The sequence below is a fragment of the Notothenia coriiceps genome, unplaced genomic scaffold, assembly GCF_000735185.1.
Source record: "Notothenia coriiceps isolate Sejong01 unplaced genomic scaffold, NC01 NC01_scaffold00001470, whole genome shotgun sequence".
Lineage (NCBI taxonomy): Eukaryota > Metazoa > Chordata > Actinopteri > Perciformes > Nototheniidae > Notothenia > Notothenia coriiceps.
Window position 1 is genome coordinate 420,399 of NW_011334171.1, and position 17,081 is coordinate 437,479.

The 17,081-nt window shown below is 40.0% G+C and overlaps 1 protein-coding gene across 1 annotated transcript; it reads left to right on the forward strand.

Annotated features, from left to right (window-relative positions):
- Positions 1–568: 568 nt before the first annotated feature.
- dock3 (dedicator of cytokinesis 3) lies at positions 569–15,785 on the forward strand. The gene is made up of 29 exons (XM_010790597.1): positions 569–716; positions 3,126–3,250; positions 3,382–3,544; positions 3,692–3,798; positions 5,652–5,823; positions 5,905–6,002; positions 6,335–6,418; positions 6,518–6,618; positions 6,714–6,795; positions 7,076–7,246; positions 8,092–8,284; positions 8,387–8,514; positions 8,718–8,864; positions 8,978–9,076; positions 9,162–9,256; positions 9,448–9,523; positions 9,645–9,745; positions 9,965–10,023; positions 10,130–10,278; positions 10,406–10,491; positions 10,604–10,630; positions 10,742–10,837; positions 10,933–10,993; positions 11,087–11,180; positions 12,022–12,170; positions 13,700–13,786; positions 14,028–14,132; positions 15,041–15,182; positions 15,610–15,785. The coding sequence occupies exons 1-29, from the start codon at positions 569–571 to the stop codon at positions 15,783–15,785; spliced, it is 3,321 nt and encodes a 1,106-aa protein (XP_010788899.1).
- Positions 15,786–17,081: the final 1,296 nt, after the last annotated feature.

Genomic DNA, 17,081 nt, shown 5'->3' on the forward strand with positions numbered 1-17,081 from the left:
ATTAATTTCAATAAAGACTTCACTGCATGTCACCCTCCCCTAACTGTCACTGTGATAACATTCACCTAAAGAAGAAAACACTTCAGCTCAGCCATTGAATTTGATCCTTTGAAAGATAATGCCAATCATCTTCTTGGTTCTGATTAAAAAATCTATCTTGCTTTGTGAAATGTTCAACATGTAGGCGTGATCTCTCCACTTCACTATTACTCTTTTTTTTTATGTGCATCTCACAGTTTGATATATGACTCATGCCTTACAAAAATCTGTCACTAGATTTCTGTGGTAGCCATATTTTTTCTTGCTTCTTTGCGGATTTTCACGACACGGTTTCTCCTGCCTCCCTCTGTTGTCCCTGGCTTCGATCACGTCTCTCCATCCACTCTCGTGTCTCTCTTTTCCTCCCCCACATTCTGACTAATGTCCTTTAAATACCCCTCTGTCCCTCCTTTTCCCGCCTGCCTTCTTCTTTGCCCCTAAGCTTATACTTTCCCTTCAATTTCATATTCCTCCCACAACCCCACACCTCTTCATTTGCCTTTTTCGCCCCATTTTAACACACACACACATGTGCTTACTCTTGCCCCCAGGCCTCATCATTTCCCTGCAGCTGCTGCGAGGTGAGCTGGAGCAAATCCGACGGGAGAACCAGGCCGTGTTCAACAGGGCCCTGGCACTCACACGCAAACTGGGTTTCCCAGATGTCATCCTGCCAGGTGAGGAGGCAGAGAGCAGCGGGCGGTAATGGGGACGGAGAGTTCAAGGAGGAGGTGGAAACCAGAGGCCAGATGGCTTGGAGGAATGAAAAGAGGGGACGCTCACAGGTCAGGGTACAGAAGATGAAGATGAAGGAGGACAGGGATAGGGCAAGGAGGATGGGGGTGAAAGATTAAATAGAAGAAAACCGCAGGAAACAGGAAGATGTAGGAGAGAGCAGAGTGTTGTGCCAAGGAAATGTTAATTTATTTATCTGCTGTACTTCACTTTTTCATTTTGATGCTACTTTATACTGGTGCTACATTTTTCTACAGTTACAGTAAACATTGAGTAAAATAACAAAATACAATATTTGTACAACATTTTTTCAATAGTAGTGGCCTTTTGTTACATTTCAGGGATGTCATGAGTTGTTAAAGAGACATTCCCTGTCTGAACTTCCAGAAAGTTTAATTTAAATAACAATGTGAGTCCTGAAGAGGTAAACATATTAAACATTTGATAAAAACAGCATAAACTAGAAGTGCCTTCAGAGAGAGCAGACCTCCGCCAAGACTGAATCCATAAGTGAAAAGTGATTGTGTATTCACCTCATGATTCAGATCTGCTGCAATGGTTATTGGTTCCTTTTTGGCCGATATATCACCCTTGAACCAAGTTTCCTGAAAATCGGGTCAGTCATTTTTCCGTGATCCTACTGACCGACAAACCGAACAGATACTGAACCAAAAATATGACTTCCTTTACTGAGGTAATTAAAGAAACATTCTCAGAAAATGAACTCAAATTAGTAGGGAAGAAGAATGTAGGTTCATTGCATTTCTCATTTCATCCTTCAACCTTCAGAGTTATCTTCGACCCTTTCCAGAGGACCCAGGATTGGGAACATCAAAATACACAGCTGTGTATAAAGTATTTAAATGCATCAGTATTACCGAGTAAAATTATGAGTGCAGGATTTTTACTTGTAATGCAATATTCTTGAATGTTTTTATTGTTACTGGTACTTCTTCCACCACTGGTGTTTAGGAGGCTCTCGGATGTGTCACTCCCTACAGTATTTTTGTGAGATCTGCATTTAGGTCAGGTGCTGAGCAACTTATGAAAAGCAGAGGTCTTCAAAGATATCTCAAAGAGAGAGAGAGAGAGAGAAAATCTGAGGTGTGTGTTTATTTCGGTATATTTCATCAGATATCATGGCTCTGCTTTGTGTCTACTGAGAATGTATGATCTTCTCCTCTCCTCTCCTATCCTCTCCTCTCCCATCCTCTCCTCACCAGTTAGCCTGAAATACCTCCCAATATCACCTCTTGTGACTCATGCGTCCCCAAGGAAATGACTTGGATATAAATAACTATAATCTGATTTTATAAATAACTGCAATATCTTCCTCCGCTGTTGCCACTGATATTTATTGCATTAAACACTGACCTCACAAAAGGTGCTGAGGCAGCCATGAGCTACAGTGTATTACAGCTCAGCTGGGTCATTTCTCATTAACTGGAACAATGACGTGTGGTGCACATCTTAGTCTTAATTTATGCTGACCACTCGCAGTTCATCTGTTGGGCAGACGCTGACATGTACATTATAAAGTATTAACATCGCCAGGACAGGACACATGTTGGTTCTAATAGTCTACTGAGATGTTTATGTCGTGTTATGACTCTAAACCTCAAGATTCTGCGCATGACTTCCTAGTTAGTGTGTCAAGCTTAAAGGAGTGCTCCTCAGATTTAGCCTTTAGCATTGCACTCACAAAAGGCCTAAAATGCATGTAGCAGAGCCACAGATATAGTCTCTTTTTTGTTCTATTCATTGTTCTTACTTGTTTAAACCTGACGCCCGTTGCTACCCATAATGCAATTTAATGTGGCAGTTGGGAGCAGAGATCAGGGTGTTATGCTAGCAGCTATTAATGTAGAATGGAGTGGAGATGAGGAGCGAGCGACAGATGTTTAGTAAACTTCACATATTCCTTCACCGTGGATATGAGGAGAGCTGTGGCCCCTTGAGACGTTGCGTCTAAAAAATTACGGAACTATTTTCCCCATAGACCACCATTAAATAAGATGTGTGTGTTAAGCTATTGACAAAAGACGATTATTGTTATTTTAACAATATAATTTTTATAATTTTTAACCTTTCCCTAATTATAGAAAATCAATTTCCATTTGTGGGATGGATCATCCTTATGCAGGCGTTAGGCTGCAACATGAAAGCAAGCGCTTCTGGCTTCTGTGAGCAATTTTAATACAAGTGACTATGCGCCATCAACCTCTAGCTATTATAACTTTATAAAAACCTTTTTTTCCCAACCGACAGGGCAGTACTAGTGCTCACCAGTCTTTTATGTGTTGAAGTGGGAATTTTCTTTTACTAACATTTCCCCTTCGTATTTGTCTTAGGTGACACACGCAACGACCTGTATCTGACCCTGGAGAGGGGAGAGTTTGAGAGGGGCGGCAAAAGCGTCCAGAAGAACATCGAAGTCACACTCTACGTACTTTACGCCGACGGGGACACACTCAAAGTATGACACATATGTGCATGAGTTAATGAGTGTAACCTAACCATACTTCCTCATGTGTCATTAACACTAATTTGATACGTCATTAACAACATGTCACTAAAAACAATCTACTGTGCTGCCTTTCGTCTCAGGACTGCATCAGTTTGGGCAGCGGCGAGCCCAGCTCCAGCGAATATCGCTCTTTCGTCCTTTACCACAACAACAGCCCTCGCTGGAGTGAGATGGTCAAGCTGCCCATTCCCATAGATCGTTTCAGAGGATCCCACCTACGCTTCGAGTTCAGACACTGCTCCAGTGAGTCACTAATGCAGCCCGGTGGCAGTCATCCCTTAGCGTATGAGTTTATTCGGACAGATTGGATCACGCTCTGAGTTATACAAGTAGTTGGGCTGTGCTGATACAGTGTGATGGTGCATGATACTATGATGTGCTTCTTTTCAGCTAAAGACAAAGGAGAAAAAAAACTGTTTGGTTTTGCGTTTACTCCTCTGATGAGAGAGGACGGGACCACACTGTCAGATGAAAGCCATGAGCTATATGTGTACAAGGTATGTGCAGGTTTATTATATATTATATTTTAGTTTTATTCCACTCATGGAACTAAACATCTACACTTCTATCAGTTGTTTTGTAGGCCATGATGGAAAGGAGCTGGGAGGTCTTATTTTAGCTTCCCCTTACACACAAATAGATGGTCTGTTAATCACCGCTGCTTACAACCAATACTTTCAGTAACATAAAACGATAAACGCAACAAACTACCATCAACGAAACAGGTTACCGTACTTCTTAATACTGTCTAATTATTATTTCTTTATACATTTGATTAAACTTAAAGATGTCCATACAGCCCTTTAAATCATTTGGTAAAGAATTCCACAGTTTAACGCCAACTACAGAGGTACACGTTTGCTTTAAAGAAGTCTTTGCAAACTAATGCTTAAAGTTACATTTCCTTATATGTTGCTCATCATCTACCATCATCTATTATGTTTTTCACTAACTAGGGAAGTCTGTAATTCAGTAAAATCTTTAAGTTTTAACACACATATTAGATAAACAGTGTTCTGTATCAACTATAAAAAAATATGCATAATGTCATAATGATTGTTGTTATATAACAATATTAACAAGACACACTTTGCTGTCTCTTTAACTATGACCTTTGTGTCTTGAACTTTTAAATCAAAAGTCTCCCAGCTGTGGCGGGTGTCAGCTGCTGCCGGCTCTCTGTTTGTCTTCATTGTGTTTCCTCAGCAGTGGACCCTCGGTCACTCTGTGCTCTGCCAACATGTAATTAAATGCACCATCCATTTTCTCTGCTCTATTTCACTAGAAACATGTACAGTATATACCATGTGATAGCTGAGCAACCCTGAGAGACTGATCAAACAGTGTACATTCAAAGTGTTGTTCAGGACTGTTAACCCTGTGCAGGAAGGACCAATGCAGTTAGAGTTGTCTCATACAACAATAATACAAGCATGACATAATCAACTAAGAGGATTTAAAGAATATGTCTGCAGATTTTCATGCACATTTAGAAGGTGTACAAAAAAATCCAGTTGCCTTTTACTGGAAAAGATAATGTGCCGTATTTATCTATCATCAATTGAACAGCCTTAGAAGCCTTTTGTGTGGGCGCACTTGTTGCTTTCTGGGTAGAGTGCATACCATTAGGGTCCTTATAGCACTGGTCTGGCATTTTACCCACTCTCTTCCCACTGTCTGTCTGTCTCACAGTCAAATAAATACAAAATGCCCAACAATGATTCAAGAAATATTCCTACTGTGCCACAATTTGTTACATAGATAGATGGATAGATAGATAGATAGATAGATATATGGATAGATAGATAGATAGATGGATAGATAGATAGATAGATATATGAGATAGATAGATGGATAGATAGATAGATAGATAGATAGATAGATAGATAGATAGATAGATAGATACTTTATTGATCCCAGTTTGGGAAATTCTTTTGTCACAGAAGCAGAAGTGTGTTCAGACTAATATAATACAATACTTATAAAGTGGAAAAGAGAATTAACAATTACAAATAAAATGAAAAATATTATATCAAATATAAGCAAAATAATATACAATATTCTGGATGATTAAAATAAAAAGTAAAAAATACAACAGGATCCAAAATACTACAGGTTAGATATGATTATCTGCATCCAGTTAGTTTGCAATATATGTATGATCAGTGTAACTTTGTTGTAAGCATCCTAAAGTATCCCCCTCAGAATAAAGAAAGTATGACAACCCCAACTTTCCGTCCATAATGAAGATGATGATGGTTCAGTGCCATTGTTCGTTAACTTCTTTGACCTCCAAGTTGCCTTTAAACCATAATAAACCCTCTCGTTCCCTCTGGTATCTGTCCTCCAGTGTGATGAAAACGCCACCTTCAGTAACCAGGGTCTGTACCTGAGTCTGCCGTGCTGCAAAGAAGACTTCAACAGCTGCCCCAACCTGCCGGCCAACCTGCCCTTCCAGAGGAGCCCCAAAGAAACCTTCTCGGTCTCCACAATACTCTGCTCCACCAAACTCACACAAAATGGTAATTCACCATCTCACACGCTCTTATTTATATTTCCCCTTGGATTGAATTGAACTCAATTTGAGTTTACTCTGTTTCTAGTGGACCTGCTGGCTCTTCTCAACTGGAAGGCACATCCAGACAGGGTGTTGGACATCCTCGGTCGATTACGTCAGATTAATGGAGAGGAGATTGTCAAGGTCACTGTCGTCATATTATTCATATTTCATGAAGAGAATTATTAATGTTTACCTTCTGTGCGGCAGGGGAGGTTATTGGGTGTACTTGACTATACGCTAAACAAAATATGTAATCTAATAACAGAAAAGACACTAGTATAGTTTTCTAAGGTGCATTTTAAGTTATTATTTAACATATTTTATACTGTTTTTAATTTGTAAACCTCATTTCAGAACTAAAAAAAGTTTTTATTTCTGTGTTTCTGGATGAATGGGCTACCCTTTGTTTCTATTTTATTTTCCAGCGAGGCCTTTAATGTGAAGCCTGTGTATTCCTTTGTTTCCCCTCACAGTTCCTGCGAGATGTCCTGGATACGCTCTTCTGTCTTTTAGATGACAACACTGATAAATACGGACCGCTGGTTTTCCAGTCACTGGTAGGAAAATTAAAGGAGCATAAGTATACTCTACTACATGATTTGTTTTGCCTGTAGCCAGAGAAAGTAAGCTTAACATCTATATGAATATGTTTTTAGGTTTTCATCATCAACCTGCTCAGGGACAGCCGTTTCTACCACTTCAGACCTGTCATGGACGCCTACATCCAAAACCACTTTGCTGGAGCTTTGGCATACAAGTAAAACATTAAAACACAAACGAAAATCTCAATTAGATAACCTAAAAAGTCACACTTGATATTGAGCCTCATAATATTAAACTGTGTCTCTGCAGAGAGCTGATTCGATGTCTGAAGTGGTACATGGACCGCTCGGCTGAGGTCGTCAGGCAGGACCACATCCAGGAAGCCATGAGGGTAAAGTATCAATTCACTTCCTTTGTGTCTTTCCTGGCTCCTTCTACTGGGATTAATTAGAAGGAAATGGTAACAGAGGAACTGATAAGGAGTCATGTGAAGCCATGTGAGGCCTCAGTGAGGGACTTCAGAGTGAAACATTTCCGCATGGTCTTTGAATTTCCTTTTCAGAAAAAACACAAATCTGAATAGTGGAATCGTATTTTTCGTTTATTGAAATTCATTGTGTGAAATTACATTTACATTCACTGACTGCAGTTCTCCCTCTGCTTCCCCTCAGGCTCTAGAGTACCTGTTCAAGTTTATCGTCCAGTCTCGCATCCTGTACTCCAGAGCCACCTGTGGGATGGAGGAGGAGCAGTTCAGAGCGAGCATCCAGGAGCTTTTCCAGTCCATCCGCTTCGTCCTGAGTCTGGACAGCCGCAGCTCGGAGAACTTGGTGTTCACGCAGGTCAGAAAGTTCACACTAAACTCTACTGCTCTAAAGACGTACAGTGCGTCAACTTTTATCTTTATCATATATGTTTTTATTTATCCATCATCTTACGTTTCATTCATGATTTATTGTTGACTTTTTATTTGTTAACTTGTTTCTATTTTCGTTCTTTTGACTTATTTCACCTCTCATCCGTGCATGTTGTGACTCATGCTTTAACCCCTCGCCCCGTCCTTGTCTTGCTCTGGGACAGTTTAGAGGTGTGAGCAGCTGCATGCTTTTCTGTGGTATCATGCTCCGGGGGTCTCGTCCATCTCAGTAAGTCACAAGCGCCCCCCTGTGTTGGTTCCACAATGCAGTCGATGTAAAGGAAGATGTATTCCTAAATCAGTGCTAAATTGAGATTATGGCTGCGGAAAGCCATGTATTGTGTTTTAAAATGTTGGTGCTTCTTCTAAAGCAGGGGTGTCAAACTCAATTTCATTGTGGGCCACATTAGCATTATGGTTGCACTCAAAGGGCCAGTTATATCTTTAAGACTATATAAATATACATATATAAATATATAATATATATTAAATAATGTATCATATTACATTATTGGCTCTGCATTCGATTATTATCAGTTCTGGTAATAACTTCATAAACAACTACGTCTGAAAGCAGAAGTCTAGGGCAAATAATTGAAGGCAAATATTCAACATTTACACCAATTGTATTGTATATAATATTCTTTGCAAGCTCTTAAGGGCCACATAAAATGATGTCTTGAGTTTGACACCCCCTGTTTTTTGTGACAATATTATTCCGTATGCACCCTTCAAAATCCTTTATCTGTGTCCTTTGTTTCCCCCCGTCAGGCAGCACTGTTGAACAGTTTCCCGGATATCTTTGATGAGCTGCTGCAGATGTTCACCGTTCAGGAGGTGGCCGAATATGTCAGAGGCACCCTAGGGAGCATGCCCAGCACAGTGGACATCGGCCAGTCCATGGATGTAGTCAAACTGCAGTCCATCGCTCGTACAGTGGAGAGCCGCCTCTTCTTCTTCCCTGGTAGGACACTTGTTAATGATTATGCAAAGGGTTTTTCTGAAGATACCAAAATGCATTTTATCTTCAATCTGCCTCCTTTCTGTTATTCCTCTCTTGCCACAGAGTCTCGTAGTATTCTGCTGCCGGTGGTTCTGCATCACATCCACCTGCATCTGCGCCAGCAGAGGGAGCTGCTCATCTGTTCTGGGATCCTTGCTAGCATCTTTGCCATCATTAAGACTAGCTCAATGGTACTGAACAATATACCATGCATATTCAGCATATAGGACTTAATATTGATTGTGATTCCAAAAAAGGTTTCATTTGATTAGAAAATGCAATATAAAATGTACTTAAAAAGAATAGATTAGATTATTGAAATGCACCTACAGCATGATAGCACACATACTAAAGCATTCCCATAAGGAACGTGTTGCATGTCTGTGTGTCTCAGGAGTCTTCTGTTCAGGAGGAAGTGGAGATGATGGTGGAGAGCCTTCTGGATGTGCTGCTCCAGACCCTGCTGTCCATCATGAGCAAGTCTCACTCTGTGGAGACGTCCAGAGGCCAGCGCTGCCCCCAGTGCACGGCGGAGATAACGGTGAGCTTCCACCCAAAGTGTCTCTTCGACGTGCAATTAAAACAGGTTGAATTTGAGTTAATATTTTGAGTGGATTAACCTTCAATGCCCATTTCTGTCACTTTCTTTGGCAGGGGGAGTATGTTTCCTGTCTTCTCTCTCTGCTGCAGACGATGTCAGAGCTCCACTTTCACCATCTACTCAACAACTTCCATAGCAAAGAGGAGTTAAAGGTAGGATATCTCCGGCTGCAAATGATCAAATCATTTTTGCTTCAGCCTGTTTATTGCAACACTTAAGTAATACAATCCTTTTTAGGAGTTCCTGTTGAAGATCTTCTGCGTGTTCCGCAATCTGATGAAACTGAATATCTTTCCCCGAGACTGGAGCGTCATGAGGCTTCTGACTAGTCAGTGAGTCTGCTTTTCCATTTCTGTCATGCAGTCATTGTCCCAGAGACGGTAAGGGAATACAGCCAACCATTAGATCAGAGTCTCTTAAGAGAATCCTGAACTGAAGGTGACGCTTGTGATGCAATTTCTTCATCTATTTTTGGCAGCTAGCTCGTTCTGTTAGCTGACAGTGTGTTGTTTGCTTTCTGCAGCATCATCGTAGTGACAACACAGTTCCTGTCTCCCGCGCTCCACAAGAACTTCTCTGAGGCTGACTTTGATTTCAAGGTGTGTCCGAGCAGCGGGGGCCAAGCATTTAGGAAACCCAGCACATAGACTGTGTGATGTATTGAATACATTCCTAACATTTTCAACATAGCATTTATTTACTTGTGTTTTTGTTTGTTAGGTGTGGAACTCGTTTTTCAGCCTCACTGTGCTGTACATCAACCAGCCCAGTCTGCAGCTGGAGGCGCTCGGCCCGGCAAAGAGAAAGAAAATCCTGGACAAGTAAGTGTCGTGTTCAATTTCACTTGTATATTGACTTTCTTTATTACTTACTTAAATATAACAAAAGACAAACTTTGTCCATGAATCATTTATCAGTTTCTCTTAAGAATTTCCTCAACAGTAAGAAACTTAAGGATATTAATTGTGTGGATTCTATCAAACACAGGTTTATCATTTATCTAACTGTTCATTCTTCATGCACTACTCTTTTCTTTATAGGCATGGAGATATGAGAGTCATGATGGCTTATGAGCTCTTCAGCATGTGGCAGAAATTAGGTACGTCAGACAACCTGACTCTAAACACAAATACACAAAATACAGAAAGGTTTTAGGAAATGACCAACACATATGACTCCAATCTATAATCATCTTTGTAATCCAGGTGACAACAAGCCCCACTTCATCCCAGGAATGATGGGTCCCTTCCTCGGCGTCACCTTGGTGCCTCAGACCGAAGTACGAAATATTATGATCCCAATTTTCCACGACATGATGGATTGGGAGCAGAGGAAAAACGGCAACTTCAAACAGGTCATTATGATAGTGTTATGTAAAGATGGCAGATTATGTGACGCAGCAGCTGTGATAAATATATGGACATCTTTTTGACGTATAATATATACCAACATCTTTTTACTGAATGTATTTATGTCTGTAGGTGGAGGCAGAGCTGATGGATAAGCTGGACAGCATGGTGTCGGATGGGAAAGGCGATGATAACCACCGAGAGCTCTTCAGCCTTTTGTAAGCATCCAACCTGTGTTTAGTGAGCCTGTGGAGTGATACTCAGAGTGATGCTGCTCTCATGGTATTTCCTCTAACATACTCTCTGTGTTGTCTGCCTGTCACACTGCAGGACCATGCTCTTTGGGCCTTATCCAAGGTGAGCTGTAGTCCTCTCACAGCTAAGACGGAGAGACGTTGTCATTCATATCTATTTACTCCCTGTGCTTGTCACCTTTAGTAAGAACATCTCACTGTGTTTTATGTGCAGCCTGCTGGAGAAGATAGAGCAGGAGACCTGGAGAGAGACGGGGATCTCATTTGTCACATCAGTCACAAGACTTGTGGAGCGATTACTGGATTACAGGTATGCAGAGATTAGAGATTACGTTAAACATAATCAAACTGATGGTTTTTGTCATGGAATTACAGAGCAGTAAGATTTTTGAAATATATTTGTAGGGACTGCATGAAAGGAGATGAGATGGAGAGCAAGAAAATTGGCGGTTCCGTCAACCTCATGGTGAGTCATTCCCGGCAGAGTTTGAAGAACGCGTTTATGAATATATTCACACATGGAATTAGATTGTAACCATCATGTTTAATTCATCCCCAGAATTTTTACAAATCAGAGGTCAACAAGGAGGACATGTACATCCGTTACATCCACAAGCTGTGTGACCTGCATCTCCAAGCAGAGGACTTCACAGGTAAAGGAGAGGGTTTTACTTCTTGTGCTGTTTCCCCTCTCCCATTGATTTCAGAGGCAGTAGGAGAGAAACATGAACAAACATAATCATTGAGATCACAATCATGACAGAATTAGGTCTGGTACTGCCACTCACGATGTCAAAGAAATCAGGGGAAGTTGTGACTCCATGTAATCTTGTAAATGTCTTAAGTGCTCTTGCTTGACTCACGTTATTAGCAGTGGTGGCTGTATTGTGTGCGTGTTAAAGTAGCCAAATATGACTAATCAAGTACAACCTTATTCATCACTTAAGTAGAACAAACAACTGGCAGCTGGCAAGATGACTGAAACACATTTCATGTTCTGCAGAGTTGGCTGTGTTTGCACATGTGTTTATTTTGTAAATCCCCTAAAAAAATGTTCTTCAAAAATGTGAATTCACACATACAAAATACAAAAAAATTAAATGTCTCAAAACTGAAATTCGACTAAGAAACTAGTTTGAAATGAAACATAAACTGTATTTGCTGTCAACTTTTGTTTTTGAGCATTTTTCCGAATTTTAATAATAAGATGTACGAAAGATGTAGAAAATTGTAAAAGTACTGAGAGCAGCTGATACGATTTCTGTTCAGGTGCAACATTTTGCACTTCCTCCTTTTGCAAACAAAGCAACACACCCTATGCTCTGGGCATTTTGTGTTTTTTGACATTTTGCCACATGTTCACGAGAACTGGAAAAAGATATTAGTGTATCCCTGCATCTCGAGTCTAAACTATTCAACATGGTTAGTTTTACTAGATGGCCGTTATTACATTTTTCTTCTGATGACCTCTGACATGTGCCCCCTCAACAACAGAGGCAGCGTTCACCCTGCTGCTGTACTGGGAGCTGCTGCAGTGGGAGGACCGCCCCCTGAGGGACTTCCTTCACTACCCCTGTCAGAGCGAGTGGCAACGCAAGGAGAACCTGAGTCGTAAAATCCTCCACTACTTCAACAAGGGCAAGGCAAGTGAATGTTTATAGGGTTATCTCTCACTGCTGCCTCTATGTACTGCAACTGACGCTCAGAGGAAACTGTTTGAATGGAGGCGAGGCAAAGTTAGCTTTATATTGATGGAGCGGTGTTGTTAGGATTGTGCTGGACAAGTCCCAAAAAAGAGACAAGATAATTGATGGTCATTTATCTACACATTGCTGCACAGTACACAAACAAATACAGTTGTCTCTGGTCCCAGATACAAACATGAGAAGTAACAAATGAGTATTAGGTGCAAACAACAAGATACAAAAACAGGTACAGAACAAGGAACAAGACATCTACAAACATGCTGTCCAATAACACTGATGTAGGGCAATAGATACAAATATAATTACAAATAATGCAAATAAAAGCAAGTTAAGAAGTACAAAAACACAAGTTAGTACAACAAAACTGCACTTAATTTCAACACCAGAGTAAATGTATTTCCAGAAAATGTTTTATATTTTAGGCAACATCCTTTCTACCGTGAAGAGAGCAGAACCAAAACTGTGGATTATCGAAACAACATCATCTCATTTTCATTGCTTTGGCATATATCATAAAAGATTATTCTGTGCTTAAGCAAACAGTGAAAATGATATCATATAAATATCTATGAAGATTAGCCCACACAAGGGTCAAATGAGATTTGCTTCCTCGACTCACTCCTTCCTGGCTAGTATTCATCCACAAAATGAGATTAGTTGACTGGTGTCTGTGCTTCGGAGAGGACAATGCCCTCTGGACTGTGGGAGCAGCTGAGGAGGAAATAAAAGTGGCCTCCTTCAATAACTCTTTGTCCTATCTAGTTTTTATTGCTGCCCTCATAGAAAAAGAATAAGTCACGGTTCTGTACCTGTGGGATTCATCTGCTGATGTAACAAATGTTCAAATCTGTCCAGGACAAATAGAGAGCTTAATGTTCTGAAGAACAACTTGAAGGTTGACAATGTAGGCAAATTAAAGTTTGAGTCTGTGATTCTGGAGAAGATTGTTGATATTTGAACTCAACACCTAAACATATCCCCTCCTCCAGGCTCTCCCACTCTCCTGACACACAAAGAGAGGCAACCCCTTCTTACAAAAGACATAGAAAGATTTATCAGGAAACCAGAGAAGAAGCCGATCAGGTCATGTACTGTAAAACATAAAAGCATACATTTCCACTTTTCCAGTAACCATCTCAACAAAACCTTTTAGAATCCAGTAAAAGAATCAACATGCAAGTTGCTCCTGTTTTTTTAATTATTCGTAGAGGCTGGTGCTGACTTTATGTAAAAAATAAATGAATGATGTGATGTTAACGTACATACAACTTCATTTAAATAAAGAAAGACTGACTTTAGATCGGCCTCTTTTTAGTTATCAAATACATTTTGAAGCTATTTTGAATTCCAAATCCAACATTGCTTCGGTAGACTCTCACTACGTTTTTTCTTTGCTTACTTTCAAATGATAAGGCTCACATAAAGGATTTTCTTTATATTCATCTAATTGATCTCCGACTTTGCAGTGCTGGGAATATGGGATCTCTCTCTGCCGGGAGCTGGCTTTCCAGTACGAGACTTTATATGATTATCAGAGCCTCAGCTGGATACGGGTAAGCAAAGTCTCGCATTCTTCCTGTTATTATAAAACACACATCCTTTGTGATGCTGGAGGGTGAGACTTCCAGCTCCCTTTTTCACCGTCACCCTGTTATGCAATGTGATGTCCGTACAGCGTCAAACACAATGTCCTAATTACCTGTGCACTGCCACACTCATCAGTAAACACAGAGCCTACAGTTATTAAATCATTATTCATAATGACTCCTTTGCATGTGTATCATTCTGTGACAGAAAATGGAGGCAGCGTATTATGACAACATCATCGAGCAGCAGAGGATCGAGCCGGAGTTCTTCAGAATGGGCTTCTATGGCAGGAAGTTTCCTTTCTTCCTCAGGGTACGACTTACTAAATCTCATCTCGGCCTCTCCTGACACAGTTGTGATTCTGCTGATGCGCACGGTTACGTTTCTCCTTCATGCTTCAGCGGGAGAACAAGTCAGAAGCAATAGAGAGAAAGCTGGGATAGAGTTGAAAATAAGTGGGTTATACCTCTATCAGCCGTTCTCTGCTATTGCTGTTATTAATCTCATTAAAGTATATTATAACTTCTTGTGTAAATATCAGGCTCTAGATAAATAATTACATTCTCGCTGGATCATCTTAAAGTATAAGAAAATGGGTCCATGACATTTCTAAGTATCTATTTCATTCACTTATTTTACCATTTAGAGTTTGCTTTAAGCAAAAATAAAAAGCCCAAATGTCATATATTTCATTAAAGCAGCTATGATCTATATTTGTATAATAATCTTTAAGAAGAAAATGAGAGGATGAGAACTGTTGCAGTAATGGACTAACAGACCTTTCACCAAAACCTGCAGCTCCACCTTACTTTACTGAGCTTTAAATGGAGTTTGATGACATTGTTTCGTTTCCAGCTGAACTTTGATGTTAACTCTCTCTTAAAGTGTTTTTCTCTGATGCAGGAGGCTGTTTTTAGTTTAGCAAGAAAACACATTTGAAAGCCATCTGTACACTCGCTTCTCAGGACTTAACAGAAGCAGACACAGTTGGTGACTAGCTGAAGCACATCATTAAACATTTAGCAGCTATATTTCCCTCAGGATTTGGAAGAGGGGTTAAAAGAGAGTGCATTTTGGACTTTTACTAAAGCATCTAGTACTTCTAGCTCTTCAGCAATAAAATCAGAGCACAAGTTGACTTATTATTTGTAGTCAACTATAACCGTTGTGTACTAAAGTTATTCATTAACATGTCATTGTTGATGTTTCTCTTTGTGCAGAACAAGGAGTTTGTCTGTCGTGGTTATGACTATGAACGGCTCGAGGACTTCCAGCAAAGGATGCTGGGGGAATTTCCACAAGCCATTGCCATGCAGCATCCGAACCAACCAGACGACACCATCCTGCAGAGTGACGCTCAGTGTATCCTACACAGTTTACTGCGCTAAAGCCATCAGTTATCTGCATGGTTATCCAAACAACAACCTTTAATTAAATTATTTTAATTTCCTAATGTTATAAAAGCAAATCCTCGCTTTTCAGAAAGGTTACAACAGTGAAAAGTTAATGTTTAATCAATTAATCAATTATGAACATTGTTGGCAATTCATTTGAATTATATTTACTAATTGTTTTACCATTACAGCTTGCACTATGATTTGCTGATGCATGAATGATCTTCATGATGTTACAGAATAAATAGTATCACGGCATGTTGAGATTGATTTCAGACAGTGAAAGCAAACCCCCTTTGTCAGCATTTCTTTTGAGTATCCCTCCTGCTCTTCCTCCTCTGTGAATATGCATGTGTGTCTGTCTTTCTGTCATTTCCTTGACACTTGACTTCTAGACTTGCAGATCTATGCAGTGACTCCAGTGTCAGACATCTCTGATGTGCCTCAGCTGGAGCGTGTGCCCGAGAGGATCAAGAGCTTCTACCGCATAAACAATGTCAGCCGCTTCCACTATGACAGGCCTTTCCACAAGGGGCCCAAGGACCGCGAGAACGAGTTCAGGGTACGGTGAACCAGCAGTCCTCCGCTCAGTCCATTTCTGCCTCACTGTTCAGTGTTTCTCCAGGAAATGCTGAATTCAGATGAGATGCTGGTTAAAAACATGGAATGGGACAAAAACTCAAAGCCTTAGTTAGATTCATGCCGAGGTATCTTTGGCTGATATAGGACAAGTCAAGTCAGTTTTTTTTATATAGATCAATATCACTAATTTACCTCAAGGCGATTTAAAATACTTGTGTATCATCATATGACACCCTCCATCCTTCAGCCCCTAGATTCCTCAAAACCTCTTATTTTGGAAAAATATGGAGAAAATGATCTTCCAGGACAAATATCCACACACTAGAAAAAGCCAGGTAAAATGATGGTAAGGACAATCTGGATGACAAAAAAATTGTTATATGAGCAATATTGATTTGGGAGGATGTCAATAACTTCCAACAAACAACAGATACAACAAATAGACCCACCATGGAAACCTGGTGGAGGATAGACAAAACAAACAAACAAACAAACAAACAAACAAACAAACAAGAGGCCAAACTCAATAACACAATTCATACAGAAAGAAGAAAAACATGCACATATAATCTGAATCAACTCTCTTAGATACAGCAATGTTGGTGAATCTCCCAAAGGACAAAGAGAGGACAAAGAGAGGACAAAGAGAGGACAAAGACGAGCAAATGGGGGTAAAGGGAGAGATAGTGATTCTGGGACAAGAAACGAAGAGAGTGTCAGAGAGATGCCGAGGTTTTCAGAAAGCTTGCAGAGTTTTCATCATCAGGACAAAGATATACTCCTCTTTATATTTACCTCTCCAGTTTCTCAGATTATTTCTCCGCAGGTTTATAATTCATTAAAACACTGCAGAATGATGTAATGTGGCAAGAAGGAAATTTCCACGATTATGACGAAATAAGACAAAGACACAAAGCTGGATTAGCATACAGGAAAAGACAATCTAGTTAAATGATCACAATTATTGATGACTTAGTGTATTTTCTGTTGATCAACGTATTTATTGAACATCAGCCCTTTTCGTTACGTTACTCCCTCCCCTTGTATCTAGTCCAAGTACAGCCAATAGGGCTTTAGAAACGTAACCCTTAGATGCAAAAGTGGGTCTTTTTGGACCCGGTGAGGTGGTTTTCTTCAAGTATCTTTTTAATTAAAAAATGTTATCACTTCATATTCCAGCTATTCCTCAAAAAACATGTTTTGGATATCATGCCATTCAAATTTTGTATTTACATTTTAAGAAATTGTAGTTTTTGTATTAATACCCCAAGCTTCATAATTGGGT

Bases quoted from the DNA above. Each gene is read 5' to 3' on its own strand.
- dock3 (XM_010790597.1), top strand. From the start codon at position 569: ATGTGCTTACTCTTGCCCCCAGGCCTCATCATTTCCCTGCAGCTGCTG. The intron at 9,257-9,447 runs GTGAGTCTGCTT...TGCTTTCTGCAG, and splicing joins ATGAGGCTTCTGACTAGTCA to CATCATCGTAGTGACAACAC. The intron at 10,024-10,129 runs GTACGTCAGACA...TTTGTAATCCAG, and splicing joins CAGCATGTGGCAGAAATTAG to GTGACAACAAGCCCCACTTC.